General features: G+C 42.3%; 1 protein-coding gene across 1 annotated transcript; it reads left to right on the top strand.

The window, feature by feature from the left end:
* Positions 1 to 475: 475 nt before the first annotated feature.
* On the top strand, positions 476 to 14,658 carry LOC143294692 (SET domain-containing protein 9-like). Its single transcript, XM_076606093.1, has 6 exons — positions 476 to 640; positions 1,773 to 2,071; positions 3,444 to 3,567; positions 6,572 to 6,687; positions 8,625 to 8,748; positions 11,510 to 14,658. The coding sequence occupies exons 1-6, from the start codon at positions 525 to 527 to the stop codon at positions 11,595 to 11,597; spliced, it is 867 nt and encodes a 288-aa protein (XP_076462208.1). The 5' UTR covers positions 476 to 524; the 3' UTR covers positions 11,598 to 14,658.
* Positions 14,659 to 21,550: the final 6,892 nt, after the last annotated feature.

Here is a 21,550-nt window from a genome sequence, read left to right as displayed (position 1 = left end):
ACAGTGACATACTAGTTGACGGTGTGTGTGTGTGTGTGTGTGTGTGTGTGTGTGTGTGTGTGTGTGTGTTTGCATGCACGTTTGACACATTAGGCTATACAACTAACATTGATACGACATTTGCACTTCAACGTATTTCATGCCGCTGAGGCTGTGCATCAGTCATACACTGAGGCTCTACATACTATTCACGGAAATTTAGTTATTTTCAATTTTGAATTGAACACCATTAACTTTGAACACACATGCACACGTACGCACATACACGTATGCACATGCACATCAATGATATTTCATTTTGCACACCTTTTTTAAATGTTAAAAAAAAAATCTTTTCAAACAAAGATTATAGATACAGAGTCTGTGTTCTATTCCAATCAATCTACTGAGTAGTTACTAAATGTATAACTACTAAGCAATTTTTTCATCCAATCAAAATAAGTGAAACGAGAGTACTCCTTCCTGTCCTATTATGGCGACTTTTACAACTTTCGTTTCTGTTCTGATAGTGTCGTCTGCAGTAAATGATTGCGTTTGATGAATGTGTATTTAGTTTCTTTTCCATGGAACGGCTACTTAAAAAATGGAAGCAGTATCGTTACAGATTTGTGCCCTGGATTGCTCTCAATTTGAAAGACCGGTACTGCATTTTGATCAATCGATTTCACTTGATAGCTAGTCCTTGACAGAGTCATGCCTTTGAATTTCATTTGTTGCCTCCCATCAGTAAACCAACTTGTTGCTCCTTGTTTGTGTAACTTGTAGTCCGTCTAGAAGCTTTAGACTTTTCTTTGTTCTCAGCTTAAAGGCCAAACGCTTCATAATTCGTGTTCACTACAGTTCTGATGGTTGATAGTTATCGAGAATGAGAGGTATAACATTTTTCACAACACTGACACTACCACAGGGACGTGAGCAGAAGGTTACCGTTAATTCTTAACAACGAGCAAGTGTATTGTTGTTTTGTTTTGTTTGGTTTTTTTGGGTTTTTTTGGGGGGTGGGGGGGGGGGGGGTGTTTGTTGTTTTTGTTAGACACACGTTTTCTGAATCATTGAAAAAGTGGAGATGTCCTTAGTTAAAATTGTGGAAATGTCTCCTTTTTTTGAAAGGACAGTGGGTTATTGACAACTGTTTGAAGTTACTTATTTCCCATATAAATGTTATCCAGGAACTAAAGAAACAACTCAAACATAACCATGTCTTAGTCCTATACCTGAAGATTCTAAACAGAAATGACAATCAAAGAAAAATACGATCAACAAAATGCAGTAACTTTTGCTCTTTCAGTAAGAACAGGTGTGTGTGTGTGTGTGTGTGTGTGTGTGTGTGTGCGTGTCACTGTCTATGTCTGTATTTCAGTTTAATTTATAATTTGGGGGAGATTCATTTGTGATCATTGCAATACAGTGTTCTTTGATTTGCAAGCAGCAAACACTACCATTTTAATGAAAGGTTTTGTGTAATTTCTTTATAAGCTTGTTTTTCATATTTTATACTTGATTTAAAATTCTTTGCTTCTAACAAAAAAACTATTAAAGAAGTAATGATAAAAAATAATAAATATATATGTATAAATCAACCAAACCAAATGAAACAAAAAGCTTCTTTGTTCACATACTTTCACAACAATAACTATTCCATGGTCAGTTTGTCTTGCACACTACTGGAAAACCCCAGGCTATTATGTAACTAATACATTTTGATTTTTAAAATAAAGATTTGTCCTTGTGATATGAAATGTCTCAATAACCCCTGAAATGGTCTTTTACAGAAGCGTACGGTCTGTACCAAAAGGTGCAACAGACAAGCTGGCTTCAGATGCCTACATCCTCGACACACTCACTGGGCTTCTCTCTGCCTTCCACAAGTGCTGTAATGGTGCCGGTCAGACAGCTGTGTCCAGACACGGTCATGGCTCACCGCGCCTCGCTGATCACAACCTTGGCGTGATGAGGGAAGTGATGGGATTCACAGTGCAGCGACGTGTCAGCTCTATTGCTGGAGGGGGCAGGGGGGTGGCGGTCACTGATGGCAGGATTCCCAAAGGAGTGATGACATCTCTTTATCCAGGTCTGTTTTTGTCTTTTGCTTTAGTTTAAGGTATGACAAGATAAGATAACGTTATTATCTGTAAACTCACAGAAATTTTTTTCTCTTGGGTCAGTTACACATAACACTGAACATATTAAGCGCAATCAATCAATCAGTTAAATCAGTTTAATGTCCTATTAAAAATACTAGGAAAACTGGCTTGTGGACGACAAGTTAGCTTGAGATAGATACATTTTTTTAAAAAGTGTAGCACACTCAAAACATACGAAATATGATACAACCTGTTCCTCCACCACCTGCAATCACCCTGTGTATCATGTAAAAGAAAAAAAAAGAATGTTTCTATGCAATGGGAGCGCGCACGCACGCACGCACGCACGCACACACACACACACACACACACACACACACACACACACACACACACACACACACACACACACACACACACACACACACACACACACACAAAAACACACAAAAAAACAAAAAACAAACAAACAAACAAAAAACCCCACACACATAGAAAAAAAAACACTACTCCTTGGAAAAAAATACACTACTCCATGAAATTCAAAATAATTGTCTTCTTGTAATTTTTACATGATGCATGTTGGTTGCCAGTACATTTTATTTTTGTCATTTAAATTCTGTTCTCTGATGATTGTAACTGAGCCATATTTCTTGTAAATACTGATAATATTTAGAGAAAAGTAAATAACACACACTTAATTAAAAATTTCCATAAAAAAAGAAGAAGAAAAATAAAAAATAAAAATAAGAGAGAGAGAGAGAGAAGAGATGACTCTGACATGGAGAATTTTTGAGACAATGTCACAACAACCTTGTCTTATTCTGAGTCGGTCAAGTATCTGGGGTGTGCCTTGACAGAATTATTTAGGCGTTGGGCTTCTCATCCAGTGTTCACAGTGAAAAGAGTTCATGGCCCTGTTTCAGCATGGTTGTGTGTCCTGGGGAAAGGCACTTGACTCCAGTTTTCCTCATTCCACCCAGGTGTGAATGAGAACTTGACTTCAGTCTGGAAAGGTTACAAGTGATGAAAGGAGAGGATTGGGCCCAGCCTTCATGTGCTGAGCCCCTGACAGAGTGAACATGAAATTACTGCCCCCCAGTGGCCATGAAATGCTGTAGAGGACTGGTAATCTCTTGACCTAACTTTTCAGACATGTATACTGCATTTGACAGGCATGAAGAGAGTAATACCTTCTTGGTGATGGAAATTTGGAAATACCACAGAGAGCAGCATTGAACACACTGTTTGATTCATGTGCGCTTTTATTTTCCATTATTTGCAGGTCTTCATTTATGAAATCCACAAAAGCGTTGTTTGAATCGTGTATGTTTTTATAATGTTTTGTTTAATTTGCAGGTCTGATTTATGAGAACTACGAACCAATCCTTTTCCAGAGTCTTGGGAATCCATTTATTTTCCGATGCATCGACTCACTGCTTGTTGACGGCAACGACAAGTGTATCTCCAAGTTCCTGTACAGGTAGTATTCCTTGGTCACTGATCAGGGTTTGAGGCCCCATTTTGGCATGGTGTTGTGTTTGGAAAGGTATTTTACTCCAAATTTTCTCACTCCACCCACATGTAAATAGGGCTATATTAACATTTTTACCCATCCACTCTTAGATGTTGAAGTCAGAAATAAAATCTACCCAAATGGGTATACCTATTTCTGACAAACTTGTCCACCATCTCTGGTTCAACATTCTTGTATTCTAATTAACATTTTCACCCGTTTTGGAGTTTTTCACGTATGTTTTGTACTGCCGACGGGTGAAAATGTTAATTAGAATATAAGAATGTCGAACCAGAGATGGTGGACACATTCGTCAGAAACAGGTATACCCATCTGGGTAGATTGTATATCTGACTTCAACATCGAAGAGTGGACGGGTAAAAATGTTAATATTGCCTAAATAGGTACCTGATTTCAGTTGGGGAAGGTTTAAAATGATGGAAGGAGGGGATTTGGCACCCTCATTCCTATTTCTTCCTTGGTGGGTGAAAAAGGCTGTGGGACCTGTAACGTTTGTATGTGTATTTCTTTGTATCACAACAGATTTCTCTGCGTGAAATTCGGGCTGCTCTCCCCAAGGAAAGCGCGTCGCTACACTACCGCGCCACCCTTTTTTTTTTTTCCTGCATGCAGTGTTATTTATTTTTCCTATCGAAGTGGATTTTTCTACAGAATTTTGCCAGGAACAACCCTTTTGTTGCCGTGGGTTCTTTTACGTGCGCTAAGTGCATGCTGCACATGGGACCTTGGTTTATCATCTCATCCGAAAGACCTTAACCTTTAACATAACTGAAATATACTGCCATTCTTTCAACTAAGATTGTTTTGTTTTGCTTTTTTTAATGGGTTTTTTTTTTCAAAATTTTGCAAAGACTATACAAAATACTGTAAATAGTATGAACAAACAGTAACATCCAATGAGGACTAAGATACAGTTCATCAATCCATTGTGACAGATGATGAGCTTTTTTAGATGCCAAAAAATCCAAACAAATACACATTAAAAAAACAAACAAAAAAAAGCCGAAGGAATAAACATAATAAAGAGTTTAGGCTATGATTATATGAAGTGTATGGAAGCTGAAACTTAGCTGTGAATGTGAAATGTAGCTGTCTGTAAGCATTTTACAGCCTTCCACACCATGAAGTGTCCATGGGCAGTTTTTACATTATATCAACTAGAGCATCCCCACATGTAAAAACTTGCATGTGAAAATTCCTGCTCTCTGTTGCTTGCATGTTATTTATTTATTCATTTATGTATTTATCTATTTGTTTGTTTATTTATTTATTTATTTATTTATTTATTTTCTGCATTGCTGGGTGGGGATGAATGACCTGATGGCTGAAGCCCCTAAGATCAAGTTGTTCAGGGCTGTGGTCTTAACCCCAAAATGTTGGTGTGGTTCGAAGGGCTGGGTCCTAGCTATCCGTCCGGGTTTGGCGTCCTTCTGTTGTCTTTTCTGCCTTCTTTCTTTTCTGCGTCCTTTGCCTTTCCACCTTTCAGTCATTTTTAACTTACTCGGGACGACAAGTTTTCTCTCTTGCTTTTCCCCACAGACGGCCCATTTTTAAGGGTTTGGAAAAAAATTACAAAAAATACAAAATAGTGTGTAAGAAAATGAAACTTTCAGAACTGGTTTATTACGTGTTGAGCTATTACATATAAAAAAAATCAAATTTCTCATCTTATTTTTACAGTTTTGCCATATGTAGAAAATACTGCCAATTTTTCACCCCGAATCACCATACCCATACTCGCTTTCTGCATTAAATTTGCTTTCTTCTTCGTCATCATCCACCTCTTCAGTGTCTGACCCTTCAGTTTGTAGCATTTCAAGTACTTCGGCAACCCTAAAACGTTGCTGTCACTGCCTTGTTCGCTTCACAACATTCTGAGAAGAGCCCGCTTTGCTAACAGGCTGGCACGACAGCGCATGATGGAATTTTACTTTTGGAGAATGCTATTCCATTCCTTTGTCCGAATCCGAATACGCTTTGTGTAGGAATGCGTGAGCATTCCTTCGTCCGGAGAGAGTTAATCATCTGCACAATCACATGCTTTTCTTTTAGTGTGTGCTGAAGTTTGTGCCTCTGAACTGAACTGTCTGACAGAAGGTTGTCAGGATGATTATCTGTGTTACATTATTACTCAGCAAAAAAGGAAACAGGTTCCAAGCCATGTGATTTGCTCAGAGTCCTAGCGAATAGAATTCCTTGTATCCTTGTTGTTACAGCTGACAACTAGGCAAGTGCTTATGCTTGGCAGTTTATATGCTTACCCAGCAACCCTCAAAATGACCACAAAATTAGGAATAGAATGCTGTCGCACAAAGAGTGCCTGAAGGTGAGACAGCTCGCTCCTCACATGTATCCGAACACAAACCATTCTTCTGTGTGTAGCCACAGTGGTATATAGCATCTTGTTCACTAAATCTGCATATTCGAACCCCGCATGTTCGGGTGAGAAGAAACTGTCTTACCCATTACACTGTCGTGGCTCATTATTATTATTATTATTATTATTATTATTACTACTACTACTTTTTTTTATATTATAATTATTATTTATTTATGTACGCTTATAGTTGACTTCATCAAGTTTTTGCGCCTTATACATATTATTAGTAGTGGTAGTAGTTATTTTTTTTAAATGTATTTATCTATTATTTATTCACCCCTTTTTTTTCTTCTTTTTTTTCTCAAGGCCTGACTAAGCGCGTTGGGTTACGCTGCTGGTCAGGCATCTGCTTGGCAGATGTGGTGTAGCGTATATGGATTTGTCTGAACGCAGTGATGCCTCCTTGAGCTACTGAAACTGAAACTCACTAAATCTGCATGAGCTGAGTGAATGTCAGTTAGAATGAGAACATTCAAGCAGTGTTACTCGTATTGCCTTCATTCTTATTACTAGTAACAGGGGTCATGCATATATATATATACATGTTCTGTACCTGTTTGGTTTTGTCAGGTCGTGTTATGGGCGGGATCGAGTGGGGCCCTACCCCCTGTGTGATGAAAGCTGGCTGACTGACCAGCCCCTCAATCCCCTGGCTGTGGGACAGTATGTCAACAACCACAACAAAGGCAGGTGGATGTCTGTCATGTGCATGTATTGTAGTCAGTTGTGTCCGACTATGACCATCAGAACAGCAGAGGAGGCAACTGCTGTCCTGACTATCTGAGCTAGCATTTGATTATAGTGGAGAATGTCTTGCCCAAATTATATCCCCACTCTCTTGGCCTTGAGGGGTTCTTTTGAAGTTTTTTGTGTTTTTTTTTTTTTTTTTTTCAAAGGTTCAGTTTGTTATCTGTGTTGTTTCATGTTACCTTTTGTTATAGACTTGAAATGAAATTGGCTTGCACATGCATGCATTGACAGTGGTGTGTGTGCACACACATACACACACACTCTCTCTCTTTCTTTCTCTTTCTTTCTCTCTCTGTCTCTGTCTCTCTCTCTCTCTCTCTCTCTCTCTCTCACTCACACACAGATCTCATGTGCTCACTGTGCAGCAATGTTGTTGAAACAGAATTGCATTTTCTTTTCCACTGTGACACATAAAACGATTTACGTCAGAAATACATTCCCCAAAATGCAAACTGCATCCTTTATGCAAGATAACAATTGCCTCCCTGACCTTGGTAGATATATTCATTGTGCAAACTGATGCCAGTAATGCTGTGTGTATGCATGCATGTGTGTGTGTGCTCTCTCTCTCTTTCTCTTTCTCTCTCACTCTCTCTCCTTCTCTCTCCGAACACCTAATGATTTTGTATATGGAGAAACAAACAGGTATCCTATTTATATAAATTCAGTTATGAAGTGCATTAAATACTGGCTAAAATTAGTAAGAATGCATGAGTCTAGATTACCTCACAAAGCCTACAAAATGTTATTCGATCTTGATGCACGTGGTAAAACAAACTGGGCTACTAACATACGTTCTAAGTTGTTCATGTTTGGTTTTGGTTATGTATGGCTTAACCAAGGTGTGGAAGGGATTGATGAGTTTCTTCGGGTTTTCAAGGAAAGGTTAATTCTGTGCAGATGGCAAGAATGGGACTTTCATGTAAAAAATAGTGAAAGATTTAATGTTTACAGAACTTTTTGCACTATACCTGATATCAAAACATATTTACTAATGAATCTAGATAGATATTTAAGGTATACAATGACAAGATTCAGACTGGGCATTTCCGATATTGCTGAACATAGTTATCGTTATAGAATGCAGAACGAGGCTGACTTATTATGTCCACTTTGCCAGATGGAGAAAGAAAATGAGGTGCATTTTGTTCTGTCCTGCCCTGTCTTGTATAATTTAAGAGTACAGTACATACCATTGAAATATTTTAAGTTCCCAAGTCAGTTTAGACTGTCGTTACTTATGGCATCAGCGCATGAACAAACTATTAGAAACCTATCAATTTATCTGTATAAATCGTTTAAGCTCCGATCTGTTCTTATGTCTTAGTGTATCCAGTAACGACTACATACGGACGATGTGTATAACGTAACTGAGTGTCATTAGCTACGCATGTAAGAGTTATCATTTAGCGTATATCATATATCATTTAAGTGTATAAATGTCATTTGAATACAATATGTTTCATGATGTGCATTATGTATTACTAAGGTGAGGACATAAATATTACTTAAAATTAAGGTATGTTATATTTATATTATCTGAACGAATGTCATTTTTCAATGCACGATGCAATGTTTATGAAGAAATTGTGACACCCTTTCATAAGGGGCAATGGCCTATAAATGAATAAACCATTCATTCATTCATTCATTCTCCTTCTCTCTCTCTCACACCACACACACACACTCTCTGTTGCTCTCTCTCTCTCTTTCTCCCTGTCTCTCTCCCCTCTCTCTTGCTCTCTCTCTCTCTCACACACACACATGTATGCACACACATACACACACACACCTTGCATTAATTGAAACTGCTGCACACACACACGCCTTGCATTAATTAACCAGCAGTTTTCCATCCCCCTGACGCCCACAGAAAACCCAGCCAATGTGGCATACCAGGAGTTTGACGTGCCTGCCGATTTTCCCCTCCACCTTCGTCAGTATCTGCCCAACACGTTCTACAGCTCCAGTTTGGACAGGCTCAGTCCACATGAAAGGTAGCTGGCTTCTTCTTTTTCTTCTTCCACTTAACGACCAACATCAGTATGCTGATGAAAATTGTTGTGTTGTGGGAGGTTGCTGCTTCTTCTTTTTCTTCCTCCACTTAACGACCAACATCAGTATGCTGATGAAAATTGTTGTGTTGTGGGAGGTTGCTGTTTGGCGCAATTTAGCTGGGCTACCGAGGGATGTTCTGTTAACTGATAGGGGAGATGGGGCGCAGTCCACTGGTGTGTTCGCATCTCCAGTTTAGCCAATCCAGCTACCGTAGTGGTCCCTGGGAATATACCCGACCAGCACAGGTCAGGTTCTTTGTTTGTATTGCATTGTATTGTGTTGTATTATATTGTATTTTGTTGTATTCTATTGTATTGCATTGTTTTGTGTTGTGTTGTATTATGTTGTTTTGTGGTGTGCTTCAGTATCTGCCCAACACATTCTACAGCTGCAGTCTGACAAGACACCGTCCACAGGAAAGGTGGGTGTCAGGTTCTTTCTTTGTATTGTGTTGTGTTGTACACAGCTGGGCTGGACATGTGGCGCGCATGCCAGACCATCGGCTGCCCAAAAGGCTCTTCTATGGCGAGCTGCAACAAGGGAAGAGATCACACGGAGGTCAGAAGAAGCGCTTCAGAGATACTCTGAAAGCGTTTGATATCAACCCTGACTCCTGGGAGGAATCTGCAGTAGACCGTGACAAATGGCGCGCTGCTGTGCACAAAGGCGCCAAGTTGTGCGAGGCCAACAGGACTGCTGCAGCTGTTCAGAAGAGGCAGGCCAGAAAGTCACGGGCAAACAAGCTCCCTGACAATGATATGCCTGTCTTTGTCTGCCCCAACTGTCAGCGAACATTTCGTGCGCAGATTGGACTATTCAGCCATCTGCGCATTCACAGATAGATTCATGAGCATCCCCCTCCCCCACCCCCCCACCACCACCCTCCCCCGATCCCCCAGCTGGAAGACAACGATGGTCATCATCGATCTCGATGGACACACACCACTGTGTTGTATTGTATTGTGTTGTTATATGTTGTGTTGTGCATCAGTATCTGCCCAACACATTCTACAGCTGCAGTCTTGACAGGCCCAGTCCACAGGAAAGGTAGCTGTCAGATCTTTGTTTGTATTGTGTTGTGTTGCGCTGTATTGTGCTGTATTATTGACTCACTTGTGTAAACAAAGTGAGTCTATGTTTTAACCCGGTGTTCGGTTGTCTGTGTGTGTGTGTGTGTGTGTCTGTGTGTCCGTGGTAAACTTTAACATTGACATTTTCTCTGCAAATACTTTGTCAGTTGACACCAAATTTGGCATAAAAATAGGAAAAATTCAGTTCTTTCCAGTCATCTTGTTTAAAACAATATTGCACCTCTGGGATGGGCACAAAAAAAAGAAAAAAAGAAGCCTAATTATATGCAAACTGCATTTACTGTTATATTTATATTTTTTGTATTCTCTAAACTTGGCACTTTGACCTCTTATTCTGACACAACAACTAGAGGAGTCATTATTTTCATTTTTTGTTCAAACAGCTTCTTTTGCTAAGCATGGAATTTTTATTTATTTTGCAAACGTTTTGGTGCAGTTAGTAAAAAAGGGAAATTACTCTGTAATTAATGCTAGGGGACGTAATTTATCACAAGTGAGTCTTGAAGGCCTTGCCTCTCTTGTTTATATTGTATTATGTTATATCGTGTTGCACTGAATTATGTTTGCTGTGCATCATTATTTGCCTGACATGTTCTACAGCTGCAGTCTGGATGGTCCCAGTCCACAGGAAAGGTAGCCGTCAGGTTCTTTCTATGTGTTGTGTTGTGTTGTATTGTATTGTGCTATCTTGTGTTTTACAATGATCATTGTACTGTATTGTCGTGTTGTGTATTGTATTGTAATTTATTGTTTTTTGTCACAACAGCAACTGTAAGAATGTGTTTTAAGGCAATATTGATAGTGTCCATGTTTGATTTATACAGTTTGTTGTCTTGTGCCAAGAGAAGTGCTATTTCCAATAAAAAAAAAAATGTTTGCATGCCTGTAAAGTTTTGTTTTGTTTTTTATTTCCTTTTTAAGACTTGAGTGGTTTGTCTTCTACAGTTTTGTGTCTTCTTATTTGCTGCATCTTCTGTTTTTTTGTTGAGTGTTTTCGGTATTGATTGCTGTGCTGTTAGTCATCCTCCGAATGGGACCAAAGGGTGAAATGAACCTCATGACAAGTGTGCTCGTCCATGAAGGGCTGACAGCTCACTGAGATAACAGAGGTCAGGGTGTCCGTGACTGTGATGTGTTTGGACTCCTATTCTCCTGGAAGACTGCATTGCATTTTATCAGCAAAATCAATTACACCTCATGAAGTTACACAAAGAGCACATCAAATTCCTACCACACTTTCCACTACCGCTAATAATGAACGCTTTATTCACTGCTTTTTCTCAAATAGAGTTCATATGCTTTTCACTTAAAAAAAAAGCATTATCTCTAAATGACAAAATAGATCACTTTAAACAAATTCATCTCATATCACAAAGCTTCAGCACTCAAGAGGTTTAGTGTAGAAAATTGTTGAACATTTACGTTCATGCTTGTGACGCTCTGTGTGTGTGTGTGTGTGCGAGTGTGTGTGTGTGTGCTTGTTTGTGTGTGAGTGTGTGTGTTTGTGTGTGTGTGTGTGTGTGACTCTGTGTATGTCACTCTGTGTGTGTATACATATGCATGGTTGTGTGTTCATGTGTGTGTGTGTGTGTGTGTGTGTGTGTTGCAGACTGACCCGGCTGGTGGTGTTGGTGTCGACCAGAGACATAGAGTGCGGGGAGGAGCTGTTTTCTTCCTACTTCACTGTGGTGCACTGACCCTGGGACACCGACTGACCGGTCATTACACAGACAGCTGGAGCGACAGACAAGACAACTGACTGGTCAGTACAGAGACAGCTGGAGAGACAGACAAGACAGCTGACTGGTCATTACAGAGACAGCTGGAGAGAGAGACAAGACAACTGACTGGTCATTACACAGACAGCTGGAGAGACAGACAAGACAACTGACTGGTCATTACAGAGACAGCTGGAGAGAGAGACATGACAACTTACTGTTTATTACAGAGACAGCTGGAGAGAGAGACAAGACAACTGACTGGTCATTACACAGACAGCTGGAGAGACAGACAAGACAACTGAAAGGTCATTACACAGACAGCTGGAGAGAGAGACATGACAACTTACTGTTTATTACAGAGACAGCTGGAGAGAGAGACAAGACAACTGACTGGTCATTACAGAGACAGCTGGAGAGAGAGACAAGACAACTGACTGGTCATTACAGAGACAGCTGGAGAGAGAGAGAGAGAGACAAGACAACTGACTGGTCATTACAGAGACAGCTGGAGAGAGAGAGAGAGAGACAAGACAACTGACTGGTCATTACAAAGACAGCTGGAGAGGGAGAGACAAGACAACTGACTGGTCATTACAGAGACAGCTGGAGAGAGAGAGAGACAAGACATCTGACTGGTCAGTACAGAGACAGCTAGAGAGAGAGCCTAGACAACTGACTGGTCATTACAGAGACAGCTGGAGAGAGAGAGAGAGAGAGAGAGAGTGAGACATGACAACTGACTGGTCAATGCAGAAACAGCTGGAGAGAGAGACAAGACAACTGACTGGTCATAAAGAAAGAGGTAGTGAGAGTGAGAGAGAGAGTATGTGAGAATAAGAGAGAGTGAATGAGAGAAAGAGAGTGTCAGTGAGAGAGGGAGGAAAAGAGAGAGTGAGAGATAGAATGAGAGAGAAAGTGAATGAAAGAAATAGAAAGTAGGTGAGTGAGTGAATTTGAAATAAATGAAATGTGTACATCACACTGAGTTTCGATGTTTTATTTAGAGTTTTGTGTTTGCCCATGATTAAGACGACCTCGCTTAAGTTGTTTCATTGTGTAAGTTGATACAATTCTTTGGTTGCCCGCAGCCAGTAGCATTCTTTATCTCTATAAATGTTCTTCACTTTAACTTGACCTCGTGTAAGTGGATACTTTGTATACATTGACCAAAATTTTTGCGCACCAGTAAAGTTTCCTCCGGATAAGTGGACACAAACGTTAGAGCATTCAGACGGGCGCAATAGCCGAGTGGTTAAAGCGTTGGACTGTCAATCTGAGGGTCCCGGGTTCGAATCACGGTGACGGCGCCTGGTGGGTGAAGGGTGGAGATTTTTACGATCTCCCAGGTCAACATATGTGCAGACCTGCTAGTGCCTGAACCCCCTTCATGTATATATGCAAGCAGAAGATCAAATACGCACATTAAAGATCCTATAACCCATGTCAGCGTTCGGTGGGTTATGGAAACAAGTACATACCCAGCATGCACACCCCCGAAAGCGGAGTATGGCTGCCTACATGGCGGGGTAAAAACAGTCATACACGTAAAAGCCCAATCGTGTGCATACGACTGAACGTGGGAGTTGCAGCCCACGAACGCAGAAGAAGAAGAAGAAGAAAGAAGTTAGAGCATTCAGTTCTCAGTTCAGTTCCTCACCTGATTCCTGGCAGAGAGTGACAGCTGACCTGTCTGCTCACTGCTGGCTCACGAATGTAAAATCACAACTGTAAGTACAATAAAACGCTAAGGTGGTGTGTGGCCTACAGAGAAGTAGTACAGAGCAATGGCTTTTGGTTGTGCATTGCATTGATTTGTGTACTCGTCACATCTTTGGGCTGAACCCCCAAGTGCTGCAAGAAAATCGCGTTGTTAAAACCGGTGTAGGAGGGGAAAAACCATTCCCGTTGTCACTTTGAACCGGATAGTTGTTTAAGCTCATGTAAGTGGATACCTTGTATACATTGACCAAAATTTTTGCGCACCAGTAAAGTTTCCTCCGGATAAGTGGACACAAAAGTGGACACAAACGTTAGAACATTCAGTTCTGAGCTGTCCTCACCTGATTCCTAGCAGAGAGTGACAGCTGACCTGTCTGCTCACTGCTGGCTCATGAATGTAAAATCATAAGTATAATAAAACGCTAAGGTGGTGTGTGGTACAGAGCAATGGCTTTTGGTTGTGCATTGCATTGATTTGTGTACTCGTCACATCTTTGGGCTGAACCCCCAAGTGCTGCAAGAAAATCACGTTGTTAAAACCGGTGTAGGAGGGGAAAAACCATTCCCGTTGTCACTTTGAACCGGATAGTTGTTTCAGCCGTTCCAAACATCAGTCCACGTGTGTGTGTGGCAGTCTAATATACAGACTACGACTAGATGCCATAAAAACAAAATATACTTCAAATGTGACTTGCATTTGCGGCAGTGAGATTACCCCCGAACATATCATCTCTGAATGTGAACAGTTAAAACTGGAAATTAACAGTTGAAAAACCATCGAGGCAACCATGTGTTTGTTCTGTATTGTCCATGTGTTCTGTGTGGCTTGTTCAGGATTAAAGAGGCTATGCCAGTCTTGAATAAAAGCTAATTTGTGTTTGTACATTTCTTCTGTCTTTGCTGCTGTGTACACATGTCAAATGATCGGTATAAGGACAGGCCCGGCGCTTCCTTTTTGAGGAAGTGTCTGGGTTTGTTCCAATGTACCTTTTATTTACCTGTGTGCTAGCTGAATCGGTAGCGAGAGCATCACTGACTTGAAGTTGTGTACCTTCTGTAATGGAGAGAGTTACCACTCTTTACTATTTGTTAATCATTTCATCTCCTGGCCTCATTATTTGTTAATTCCCATGATGGGAGGTTTTGGTCTTTTGTTGCCATGGACACGACAAACAGAACTAACACCATGGGATTTTTATTTTATTTATTTATTTAGTTATATACTTAGTTATTTGGTTTTTTTGGGTTTTTTTTGCATGCAGCCATTTCCCATCCACACCTGTGTGACTAAAGCCATGTTTCATTGACAGAAAAAGTAAACTCTGATCATGAATGCCAACAAAGGACCTTTCACTTTTCATTTGTTGAGAGAGAGAGAGAGGTAGGTACATTGCATTTGGTAAATATAAAAGTTCTTATGTCAATGAGAGTGACAGATGTGAATCCTGCATGCCACAAGTAAAGAAATGCATCAAACTCTACACAAGCACTGTACACGTGGTTGAAAACTAAAAAAAAAAATTAAAAAAAAAAAAAAAGGAAGGAGCCACCAATGAAGGAGTGTTGAGCCAATGCGACAAAATGAGAAAAAAGGAAAGAAAGAACAATAAGAATGGTTTCCATGGATACCAAACATAAACTGGAATCATTATGGCCTGCACTCAGCTGAGGTCCACAAACTAAAAATACCACAAAATGTTAAAAATCATGTACATCGTGTACCAGTGGTCGATGATGGTGAAATTTATCACAATGTTATTAACAGAAAAAATTACCAGTCTGTTTAAATACTAAGTCGATGCTCGACCTTCGCATAGACCCAATGCCTGGTCAGGCCCCAAGAGTGATAAATGCTTAGGGGAGCTGGGCTGGGCTGGGGTGGGGTGGGGTGGGGTGGGGTGGGGTGGGGGATGGGGGGGGGGACAAAAACAAATAAACAACAACAAAAAACTTCCGACAAAACAACAACAAAGTTCGGAACCAAATTCCAGGCTTCAAACCTGTTCGCATGCATGTGTTATGTATTCACATGTTTGTTTGTTTTGTCGATTTATTTTATTTCATTTTTTCATTGGGATGGGGGAGGGAGGGGGGTGGGGGGGACAAAAACAAATAAACAACAAAAAACATCCAACAAAACAAACAACAAAGTTCGGAACCAAATTCCAGGCTTCAAACCTGTTCGCATGCACGTGTTATGTATTCACATGTTTGTTTGTTTTGTCGATTTATTTTATTTCATTTTTTCATTGGGATGGGGGAGGGAGGGGGGTGGGGGGGACAAAAACAAATAAACAACAAAAAAACTTCCGACAAAACAACAACAAAGTTCGGAACCAAATTCCAGGCTTCGAACATTTTCGCATGCATGTGTTATGTATTCACATGTTTGTTTGTTTTGTCGATTTATTTTATTTCATTTTTTCATTGGGATGGGGGAGGGGGGGGGACAAAAACAAATAAACAACAAAAAAAACTTCCGACAAAACAACAACAAAGTTCGGAACCAAATTCCAGGCTTCGAACATTTTCGCATGCATGTGTTATATATTCACATGTTTGTTTGTTTTGTCGATTTATTTTATTTCATTTTTTCATTGGGATGGGGGAGGGGGGGGGGACAAAAATAAATAAACAACAAAAAACATCCAACAAAACAAACAACAAAGTTCGGAACCAAATTCCAGGCTTCAAACCTGTTCGCATGCACGTGTTATGTATTCACATGTTTGTTTTGTCGATTTATTTTATTTCATTTTTTCCATTGGGATGGGGGAGGGAGGGGGTGGGGGGGACAAAAACAAATAAACAACAAAAAAACTTCCGACAAAACAACAACAAAGTTCGGAACCAAATTCCAGGCTTCAAACCTGTTCGCATGCACGTGTTATGTATTCACATGTTTGTTTGTTTTGTCGATTCATTTTATTTCATTTTATGCGAATGTTTAACACAAATGTAGGATAGGTTCTCAAGGCTAGATCAGTGCGTTGGGTTTATGCGAAGGTCGTGGACCTGCTCAGGATTTTTTTTTTTTCCCCAACAGCAGATTAGTAAAGCATATATGAATCAGTCATGTTTGACACCTCATTGAAACCACAGTCAAAGGCTGATCAACCACGAGTCCCATACTCTGCAGTTGGATCTACAGTTGTATGCGTTCCGCCCACAGTGCCGCTATTGTCATGCAGCTCCGTGTTGTTTTTCTCTTCGCTTCGAAAGGTCACACCAAAGATTGGCTGGGGACTCCCCTACACATCCCTGGTCACACCTTTACCCCACTGAGATATATACTTACATCATATGCTTTGCCCCCACTGAGATATATACTTACATCATATGCTTCCCCACCACTGAGATATATACTTACATCATATACCTTACCCCCACTGAGATATATACTTACATCATATGCTTCACCCCCACTGAGATATATACTTACATCATATGCTTTACCCCCACTGAGATATACTTACATCATATGCTTTACCCCCACTGAGATATATACTTACATCATATGCTTTACCCCACTGAGATATACTTACATCATGTGCTTCACCACCACTGAGATATATACTTACATCGTATGCTTTACCCCCACTGAGATATATACTTACATCATATTCTTTACCCCACTGAGATATATACTTACATCATATGCTTGACTCCCACTGAGATATATACTTACATCATATGCTTTACCCCACTGAGATATATACTTACATCATGTGCTTCACCACCACTGAGATATATACTTACATCATATGCTTTACCCCCACAGTCCTGTCCCGAAAATTCTCCAACAAGCGCTCTTTCCGAAGAAATTGTGGCTTACATGTCCGACTGACCCCCCACAAAACTGCCGAAGATCCCAGCCACGCCCACTGCCCTTCCCACTGTCCGGAAGCTGGCCCGGTCAGCACGGAGCCAGGAAGGTCGTCTGCCCGATGATGGCGATGGTGACGACGATGATGATGCCCTGCGATCATTGGCACTGGGGCTGAGGGACAGCACAGAGGTCCGTGACTTCCTGCGGTGTGCGTTGGTGTTGTGGTGCAGGGGGTCAACCTGTTCACGGTGACACGGTCACGTGTGTACTTCAGTTTAACGTCTGTCCACATGCTGTGGTTTTAGACGAACATGGTCCTGTGTGTTCTTCAGTTTAGCGTCTGTCCACATGTTGTGATTTTAGACGAACATGGTCACGTGTGTTTCGGTTAGTGATTTTTTTTTTTTTTTTAATCAGCGATGAAATGCATTTAACGTATCCAGTGCGTTTAAAGTAATGTTGTCAAATGCTTATGTTGGGGTAAAAAATGCAACGTTTTGTTTCATTCAAAGGTTCATATAGGTACAAATGCTCCTCCATTTGGAAGATACAACATTGTAGTACACTGTTTAGTCAATGATGTTTTGTTCAGGATTAGGTATCTGGATGGTAATGGACACATTGTGCACGTCACACACACAACATGCACGCATGTACAAGAGAGCTCGCATGGCACAGAAACATTCACACACTAACATTTACACACAAACATACACACACATACGTGCACACACAAACACTTACACACATGCGTGCACACACAAACATTTACACACAAACATACGCATGCGTGCACACACACACGTGCGCGCGCATATGACAAACTTTGCAGCATATCAGAAAAAGAAAAAGAAAAAAAAAAGAATGAATAGTCAGTCTGTATGAGTAACACACACCGTTTGGTCTTTGAAATATATGTCGTATCACACACATAAAAAAAACTTTTTTAATCAGAACACACACACACACACACACACACACACACACACACACACACACACACACAGCCAGACAGTTCCAAAACGGAACTAGAACATGCCCCAAACAACCCTACACACCCCCACCCCCACCCAGCCTTCCCTCCCCAACCGCTCCCCCACCCCCCGACCCCCCCATCCCCCCTCGCCCCCCTCTGCTTCGAACCTTGAACTGTTCGTACTGCAGGAACAGCTTGTATCGTGGGCACACCGCCTCCCCCACCGAGTGGTACACGAAGGGGAACGTCTGTGTGAAGAACACCTGTCTCCTGGCCACAGGGCCCCGTCCGCCGCACCTGTCCGCCACAGGCCCTGATGAGGCCGCTCTCTGGCCTCGCTTGTTGCGGGAGGCCGCCTGCTCACCTGTCCGTTCCCCGGTTTCCTTCATGATGATAATGATAACAGCAACAAGAGTGATAGTAATAATAACAACGACAACGATGATAATGGCCTGGGAATCCAACCCAGGAAGCCCTTCTTTTGGCCTGGGAACCCCAAACAGAAAGCCCCTTTTCTGGTCTCGGAACCCGACCCTGAAAGCCCCCTTTTTCTGGCCTGGGAACCCAACTTAGGAAGCCCTTTTCTGGCACTGATGGGAACCCGACCGTGAAAGCCCCTTTTCTGGTCTTGGAACCCAACCCAGGAGACAATTTTCTGGTCTTGGAACCCAACCCAGGAAACCCTTTTCTTGCCTAGGAACCGAACCCAGGAAGCTCTTTTTTGGCCTGGAAACCCAGCACACGAAGCCCTTTACTGGCCTGGGAAGCCGGCCCCAAAAACCCTTTTTCTGGCCTTGGAACCCGACCCAGGAAGCCCTCCTTTGGCATGGGAACCCCACACAAGAAGCCCTTCACTGGCCTGGCTTGGAACCCAAAATAGAAAGTTCTTTTCTGGCCTGAGAACCACGCCCCCTCTCCTATTTTTCCCCTTCGCAATTTTTTTTTTTTTTAATTTTTTTAATTATTTTTTTTTTTTAGTGTACGAAAACATAGCGCTGAACGATAGAGATACAATACCTTACGACAAACTGACTCGCGAAAAAGATAGATGCAAAAAGAATATATGACATGGGCCACATGCTGCACAAAAAGTGTTGTTTTTTTCACTACGCAACATACGCACTTGAAAATTTCTTCTGTACCCCAGAGAATATCATGAACTTTAAAGGACACAGCGAATTAAACACCGTGATTTGTCATTGACAATATGGCGATCACCACCGGTGTCTTCAGCATCGTTGACCTTTTCCATTTATATTCTGTTTTATTTGTTTTATTTTATTCTATTCTATTCTATCCCAGTCTATTCTCTCTCACTCTCTCCCTTCTTATTTTATTTCTTTAAATTTTATATTTACATTGTGGTCATTTGTTTGACAAGAGAGACGAAGGGAAACAACAACAGCAGCAGCAGGAGCAACAACAAGAAAATTAATGATCACACACACACACACACACACACACACACACACAGACACAGACACACACAGAGAAACACACACACACACACACACACACACACACACACACACACACAGAGAACGGCAAACAAACCAACCTGACGCACGATGGGAGGCAGCCTCTTCAGCGACGCGGACCGCCCTGGGTTGTGGGGGAGGTGTGGAGAGATGGTGACGGTCTTGGGGCCCAACACGCTGGCCAGGGAGGGGCGGGGGGTGCTGAGGGCGGCCACAGAGCTGCCCGAGCTGTTCCTCCTGGAGGACGTGGACAGCTGGGAGTCCCTCCTCCCCCTGTGCCCTCCCCACGGAGCGTCCTCGTCGCCGATCTGCACGTCGAAGGTGAGGCTGGGAGCGCCCACGGAGCTCAGGCGGCGTTGGTGAGCGCTCCTCCAGTCGTGTGTCGCCTGCCGCCGCTTCTGCACCTTGCTGAACGTGCCCAGCAGGTGTCGCGCGCGCTGTTCCTTCTCCTCCTCAAGCTGTCTCCTCAGGGTGCCCGCCTCGCGGATCTCCACCCGCACGCGCTTCACGTGCCGCGCGTGCTCTCGCTGAATGGCTGCCATCTGCAGGCCCAGCCGCCGCCTCTGCAGGCTGTCGAACTGGCTCATCTGTCGGAACTCTTTGTCGGAGCCGCTGGTCCAGAGACTAGCGTAGTTCGCCATGGTGATGGTGGTGAGGAGGCGCCGGTGTTCGATGCCCCGTTCCGGAGGGGTGTTGTGTCCTTGGGAAAAGTAATTCACTCCTATTTTCTTCACTCTACCCAGGTGTGAACGCGTACCTGATTTCGGCTCGGAGAGGTTAAAACGACGGAAGGAGAGGAGCGAGCCCCGCCTTCCTTTGCCGAGGCCGAAACACAGCGAATTTTCGATTCACTGCCCCGATGGCCGTACAAGACTATGGGACCTGTAGCCGTTAACCTGTTATGTTGGTGTGTCCAAAATGACGCTACCGCGATTGCCTTCACGCCGTCAACAGGGGATTAGAATGACCTGATTTTATTGTTGCTGGAACATCCAAGATGGATATTTTTACGCCATTCACCGCGAACGAACTCTAATCACCTGCCAGCTTTTCGGGCTTTCTGTGCTGCATTTGCAGAAGTCCTCACAAGGAAAAACGCCTGTCGGCTGAATTTCTCCACTACCTGCAGTCCCTATGGATGGTGTGTCACAGAGCCAAGTCAGGGTGAATACAGTGATACGACAACAAACATTGCTAACAACAGGCTCTGGACAGCCCGGGAAAAAAACTATATATACAACTCACAACCACACAATCAAGAATAACACCTGTATTTCAAGCAAGACCGTTGCCCATCAAGAGTGACCAACACCCTGAAACTGCCTGGCAGACAGTTCTGGCTGTGAGCAACGTCAACATGCGCCAGTGGCTTGGAAGTGTAGGGAATGTTAATCTAAAAAACGCGCGAGGCAAATGCAAAGAAACGTTGTTGAAAACGTCAAACAGTTCTTGAATGGGACGGAAATTGGTGAAGACGGTGGTCGAGGTATGGGACCCTCCCAACACCCCCCCCCTCCCCCTCACCCCCACTCCTCGTCCTCCCCCCCTGGGAGGGTCTGTGTGTTCACTGAGGGCAGACTGCTGTGGGGGATGAAAGAAAGCTGCGAAAGTGGTTATGTTTACATTGTGGTGTGGTATGGTGGTGGTGGTGGTGGTGGTGCTTTGTGTGTGTGTGTGTGTGTGTGTGTGTGTGTGTATGTGTGTGTGTGTGTGTGTGTGTGTGTGTGTGTGTGTGTGTGTGTGCTTATTTGATTTACTCTCTTCTCTGAGGTTGGCGATGTTACACAGTAAATAAATCAAAATGGAAGAACATGTCGTGACAATTATAAGAGGAGAAGGAAACACGAGAAACGGAAAACGAAGTAAGCAAGAGGGAAGACGAACAGAAATGGGAGTGGGTTGGAGGCACACATTTATAGGTATGGGA

This window comes from Babylonia areolata, chromosome 20, assembly GCF_041734735.1.
Source record: "Babylonia areolata isolate BAREFJ2019XMU chromosome 20, ASM4173473v1, whole genome shotgun sequence".
Classification (NCBI taxonomy): domain Eukaryota; kingdom Metazoa; phylum Mollusca; class Gastropoda; order Neogastropoda; family Buccinidae; genus Babylonia; species Babylonia areolata.
The sequence above is the reverse complement of the archived record's forward strand: the minus strand, read 5'-3'. Positions and strand labels throughout refer to the sequence as shown.